Source organism: Melanostigma gelatinosum, assembly GCF_949748355.1.
Source record: "Melanostigma gelatinosum genome assembly, chromosome: 10".
NCBI classification, from domain to species: domain Eukaryota; kingdom Metazoa; phylum Chordata; class Actinopteri; order Perciformes; family Zoarcidae; genus Melanostigma; species Melanostigma gelatinosum.
Window position 1 is genome coordinate 26,622,372 of NC_136643.1, and position 6,565 is coordinate 26,628,936.

At 45.5% G+C, this 6,565-nt stretch overlaps 1 protein-coding gene across 1 annotated transcript; it reads right to left on the reverse strand.

Moving 5' to 3' along the window:
• Positions 1-1,711: 1,711 nt before the first annotated feature.
• LOC306782910 (olfactory receptor 51E1-like) lies at positions 1,712-2,632 on the reverse strand (the record flags this gene model as incomplete). The annotated part of the gene is made up of 1 exon (XM_079276398.1): positions 1,712-2,632. One exon carries the CDS (start codon positions 2,630-2,632, stop codon positions 1,712-1,714), a length of 921 nt encoding a protein of 306 aa, XP_079132524.1.
• Positions 2,633-6,565: the final 3,933 nt, after the last annotated feature.

Here is a 6,565-nt window from a genome sequence, read left to right on the forward strand (position 1 = left end):
TCCATTTCTGTCACAGAAGCAGTGTGACTTTGTCATGAACGCGCCCCACTCCAGTCATGCAGGTGGCATATGGGAGCGCCAAGTAAAGACTGTCAGGAGTGTGCTGAATTCCACTCTAGCACTTCCCCATAGCAGACTCAACGATGCTTCACTACGAACTCTACTCTATGAAGCTATGGCCATAGTCAACAGCCGACCCCTCACTGTGGATAACTTAAACAGTCCAGACAGCTTGGAACCACTCACCCCCAATCATCTGATCAACATGAAATCTGGAACAGCTCTTCGGCCACCTGGAACGTTCCCCAGAGAGGACTTGTATGGAGTGAAAAGATGGCGTCGGGTGCAGTATCTGGCTGAGCAGTTCTGGAGTCGGTGGAAACGTGAATATCTTCACATCATCGCAAGGCAGTGCTGGCACACACCGAGGAGAAATCTGTGTGTCGGTGATATAGTGATGGACATTGATGAACTGTTGCCCAGAGGTGAATGGAGACTCGCAAGGGTCTTAGAGACTGTCAGTGGTAAGGATGGACTTGTAAGGAGAGTGAAAATTCGGTTCGGAGATCAGAGATTGGGAAAGGAAGGACAGCCTTCTGGCAAGCCATCCATCATTGAACGTCCTGTTCAGAAGCTGATTCTACTCCTAGAGACTGTTTAACTTCACAACTGTGTCCCTTACTGTATGAAGAGTTTAAATGTGGACATTTGCCGAAGTTACATGTGATATTTACTGAGCCTTTAGAGTTAAGGTCATTTTGAGTTTAGAAATCATTCGTGCTTTTATATTCCATTTTATTCTTAACACCACTCATGATTTGGTGGGAGTGTAAAGGACCTCTGAGTATTTTAATAGATTGCTCCTTTTTTATGTCTTTTATTTTGGACGTTTTGTCACTGCAGTCGGTGCATATCCTGTTGCGCTTTTATTTTGAAGGTACAAAACCGGAAGTATGTAGTACGACGCGGGACGAAACGAAAAGTCACTAAAGGGACGGGAAAAAGTGATTAAAAAACAAGGAAGATTGTTACAGTTTTATTAGTTTGCCGATATAGGCACAAGTTCTTACAGTGTGTTCAATAAAGATTTATGGACCATCAGTTGAAGACTCCAGACCATTATTCACCCGGGGATGCTACATCGTTGATGTTTTCCAACACAGAATTTGACTCCACTTTTCCTCTCAGGGCACCAAATGACAGAAGCACACGCTGTTGATTTAACGAGACACACGAAAACAATGATATCAATAAAGTCCATCAAACTAACAATTCAGAGTGTCGATAGAATAAAAATGTTCTCTTGTGTTGTTACAGTCACCCTGATGAAGCGCTCTGTATTTAGAGTTGGAGTGTCACAGCCGACTGTTTTTAACTACTATGATCACATTGTTGGAGCTGATGGTGCTTGATACTGTGGCACATGGACACTTCATGCTACATGCTACGTGCTACGTGTATTACCTACAGGCCACAGTGTAAATGATCTCTCCATCACTTAGAATTGTTGAGACTAGATAGTTTAATTTGATGTTACATTCTAATCTAATCTTTAACCCTTACAATCACATGTCTAATATCTGTCTCATATATTTCTCCTGCGTTGTTCTTTCACATCACTATATTCAGAGGACATGCATGAGGGAGTCTCCGGTCTGTTCTCCGTCTTATTAAGGGTCCTTGACTGGAAAAAGATTGAGACACTTCTGCATTAGACCGTTTTGCAGAACAATCCACTCAGGTGCTTATAAATTTCTTTCATTTTCAGTCCGTATATGATCGGATTAAAGAGAGGATGATACAGAATCATTTGTAAACTCAATATAAATTGTATAGTTTTGGGAAAATCAGCGTCCAGACGAGCTAAAAGAACATCATACATAACCAAACAAGAAAAGCTGATTAGAACCAGCAGGTGAGGTAAACAGGTCTGTGCAGCTTTGCGCCTGACTTCTCTGCTGCTTCGATAGGTTATTTCAAATATCTTTATGTATGTAAAAACTATGAAGAGCAAGGGGAGGAGTACCGCATTTACAAGCACGATCAAGCCGTATATGTTCAGCAGTTGTGATCTCACACAGTGAAGTTTGTGAACTGTGCTGTTGCAAATGATTCCTTTCAAAGTAAAGCTACAGAGTTTTGTAGAAGCATTCTGCGGCATCGGCACTGACATCTGACAGCCAGGAACAATCCAAGCTGCAATCAGGAGGACTTTAACAGTGTTTTTTGTCATGATAGTTGGATACTGCAGAGGTTTACAGATAGACACATATCTGTCATAGGCCATGACTGACAACAGGAAGAACTCTGAACCAGCCAGAGTGTAGTATATAAACCACTGGAAGACACAGGCCGAGTAAGATATCCTCTGTTTCTCAGATAAAAAGTCAACCAGAAGCTTTGGGTAGATAGCAGTGCTGTAAAGAACAGAGTTGATTAATAAAGCTGCAATAAACATGTACATAGGCTCATGGAGGCTTTTGTGAATCACTATAATGCACACAATAGTAGAATTACTGCAGATTATTAGAAGATATGCTGTAAACATGATCACAAAGTACAGAAATCCGTATTTGTGCACTTCCACATGCCCACCAAGAGTTATGTATGTCACATTTGATTCATTATCCATTCAGGATGTCTCAAAGTAAATGTTAATGGATGAAACAGGTGCCTGACTAGAAGTCTCTTATCACCTGCATCACAGGATTTGATTCAGTCATCCGTACCTTGAGGTGCACCAGCAAACACACAAACAGAGAAATGTGCGCTGTTTTTATCAGACTGCTTCAGCCTCCATGGAGCTCATTACACTCTGCAAAGGAAAAGCTGCAAACATGTAAACAACTTCACTGCATATTTCAAACTTGATCAGATTCAGCAAAACTAACAGAGTTCAAAAAGACATGTCAAACACACACAAGGGGAACATGGCAGTATCTCATGGACTGAATGCACAAGCAAACATTTGTCAACATATCATATTTCAGTTCAATGAATGAAGAAGAGATGTATGCAGGTTAACGAGGCTCAGAAGGAAAACATTCACATTATTCACAAACAAAGTCACAATTGCAATCAACCAGTTTGAAAAGCTTTCACAGTTTATGGAAGTTGTCCATAGTACATATATCAACATGGATCAACTAAATATACTGTTAATAGTGTTCATACAAGTCCTGTGGTCTCTTCAGATAAAGTCAAACATTCAGTCAACAGGTCTCCACTGACTGAGAGCAGACTGAGGAAGCTGCTGAACTTTTATCAGGTTGTTCTCCAGCACAGCCAACAACAACCTGTGCACACAAGGTCCAAAGGGAGATACGGTGTGTCACAAACAGACTACATGTGTTGTTGGACTGTTGTGTTGCTAAGTTATCCCCGAGCCCAGACTTCTAAACGTATCAAGTATCTCTAGTATTTTAAATGTTCCATTATTTGGTGTTCCACACTTTTGAGGTCAGAGAGTTCAGGACACACTGACATGACATGCAAACACATCCTTTTCAAACATATATTAAAAAGTCTTTAAGGGCGGATATTTAACTTCACTGTCTGTTGGAGGGACAATCAACATAAAATAAATTCTCAAGAGCAATTTCTGAAGGGAACACCAAAGGTGCTGCCAAAAGTCAGGAAATATTGAATGAAAGACGTGTTTGATTGGATGATTGGGTGTCGAGGAGTCGGAAGAACGGGAGGCAAAGGTTGATCGGGTTGTGCTCGGTTGGATGATTGGGGGCAAGGTTTTCTGCTTCATCATCCCCCAAAGTAACTTGACTGGACTCTGTGTGAATGGACTCTTTGGACGTCACTGTGGTGGCCTTGGATGTTGTTATGGTAAACTTGGTTAGACCAGCGGCCGAGAACTTTAATGGTGTGGTCTGGGATTCCTTGTCTGGAAGCGGTTGAAGTGACGCTGGTGTGGAAGGAGTGACCAGGGTATAGATTGAGAGAAATTGGGAGGCATGGAAGAGCCAAGCCTTGGAAACACGGAAGGAGCACATGTCGGTAAGGCGAAAGTACGGGATAACGGGGCATTGATGATACAGTGGGTGGCTGGGTGTGAAGGAGCCCCACAAAGTTGAAAGCCAGAAAAGAGCAAGCCACAAACAAGTTCACCAACAAGGACCACGCCAATAACAATATGAGTGTCGAGAGGTTTATTGTGTGATGGAATGATTGTTAGATTTAGGAAGCAGAAGGGGTCGAGGGAGAGGGATGAAGGGGTAGGGAGATGTAGGGATGTAAGAGTGATGTAAGAGTGTAGGGGAGAAGAAACAAGGAGGGTAGAAGGTCGTAGATTGAAGGTTGGGCAAGCGATGGGGGACCTTTGGCTGACGGGAACTGGGGGAATGGAGACTGTAGAGTGGGGGCCATCTCTTTGGAAGCTCTGGTGGTGCAGAGTCCCCAAAAAGATCCCCCAAAAGATCACGAAGTCGGATGCCGGTGGGCATTACTGGTGTCATTCAGATTGGAGCGGATGTAAGAGAGGTACGCAGGGGAAGACCAACCAACGACCGGCTTGGGCTTGAGTAGTCGCACATGGGTTAGTACAGTCTTGGGTATGAGTCTAGTCGGAAAAGTAGATGGGCTGGAGTGGACCGTATTGGTTGGCCTTGCTGCATTTGGGGTGATGGGTGACTGGAGGTGTCGGGAGGATGGATGAAATGTCGGGTGCGGTGGCATGTCGCGACGGATGGTGGTTGTAGTTCGAGGTGGTGAACTTGGAGCAGTGTAGGAAGCCAAAGAAAGCCAGCAAGAATGTAGACTTTAATACTTTTCCCATCAAGGGAGACAGATAGCCTGAGTGGAGTGTATGGATGCAGCGGGTGAGGAGGTCCGAAGTGAGGGGCAGACGTTTAGGCATAGGGTGTGGTTCAGCTTTGCGGAGACCTTGGAGTAGCATAGCGATGTGTGAGCGGGTAGAGGCTGGCGCAGAGCCCCCGAGGACTGTTTTGTGAAGAAGTTGATTCCACTTATGTAACCCGTATAGTGGAGGATTTGATCTTAAGGAGGGAATGGGTGAATGACTGAAGTTCGTGAGGGTAAGGACCACCTGGCCTGTCGGGAATTGAGTCTCTTGGCTGTGCGGATGTACTCGAGGTTTTTATGGTCGGTCCAAACCAGGAATGGGAGCTTGGTCCCCTCCAACCAATGTCATAGTTTCTCTCGGCGGGGGAAAGCCATCTCGAGATAAAGGCGCAGGGATGGAGCTTTTGGTCAGTGGCTGAGCGCTGGGACAGGACACCCCCACCTTCTGTCGGAGGCATCCACCTCCACCACAAATTGTATCTCTGGATCCGGGACTCGGAGGATGGGTGCGGAAGTGAACCTGGACTTCAGGTTCTGGAAGACCTCTTCAGCTGCAGAAGTCCACAGGAAAGGAGTCTTGGAGGAGGTGGGGGCGGTGCGTGGGGAAGCGACTATGCTGTAATTCCTGATGAACCTCCGATAGAAATTGGCGAACCCCATGAAACTTTGAAGTTGCTTGCGGGAGCTTTGGCCAGGCCAGGTAGTGACAGCAGTAACCTCAGCGGGGTCCATCTGGATGCTTCCCCGGGAGACGATATAACCGAGGAATGAGACCGTGGGAACATGAAACTCGCACTTCTCCGCCTTCACAAACAGGGAGTTCTCCAGTAGGCGTTGAAGCACGGACTGGACGTGGTGCACATGTTCCTCTTGGTTCTTGGAGAAGATCAGGATGTCATCGAGGTAGACGAATACGTGCCGGTCCAACATTTCTCGGTGCACGTCGTTAACCAGGGCCTGGAAGATGGCGGGTGCGTTGGTTAAGCCGAAGGGCATCACAAGGTACTCGTGATGCCCTTTAGGTGTATTAAATGCCATCATCCACTCATCCCCTTCTCTGATCCGGACCAGGTGATAGGCGTTGCGGAGGTCGAGCTTGGAGAAGATGGTGGCTCCTTGAAGTAGTTCGAAGGCTGTGGTGGAAAAAAAATCTCTTTAACCTCTCTGTGAGAAATAATCACGATGGAACTTCTTAAAGTACTAAAAACATATTTAATGAACAGACACTTCAATAATAATTCAGCTGAATGGATAGAGCTCTTTCCCCACGGATGGTTCGGAGATCTAACAACAATAAAAAGACAAAGCAGAGTATATATGGGCGTTATCTCGTCTCCTCTCCCTTCACCCTCCCCCTCACAGATGTTGTCGGCCGCTTCACCCACCAAGGCCAGCTTCCCAGCCTTTTCGTGGGTACAGGGTTAGGCTGGTATATGCAGGTTTAAGTGAGAGAAGTTATAACTAAAAGAACCATATGATAAGTTTTCCACCACAAAGGCCATTGCGATGAGTGGCAAAGGGTGCCGGTTCTTAATTGTGATTTCATTTAAGCCCCGGTAGTCGATGCAGGGTCTGAGAGTCTTATCCTTCTTCTCCACAAAGAGAAATCCAGCCCCTGCGGGAGAGGACAAAGGGCGTATGATACCGGAAGCCAGGGAGTCGTGAATATAACTGTCCATTGCTTCTCTTTCAGGAGCAGACAGGGAATAAAGGCGCCGCTTAGGTGGGAACATACCAGGAAAGAGGTCGA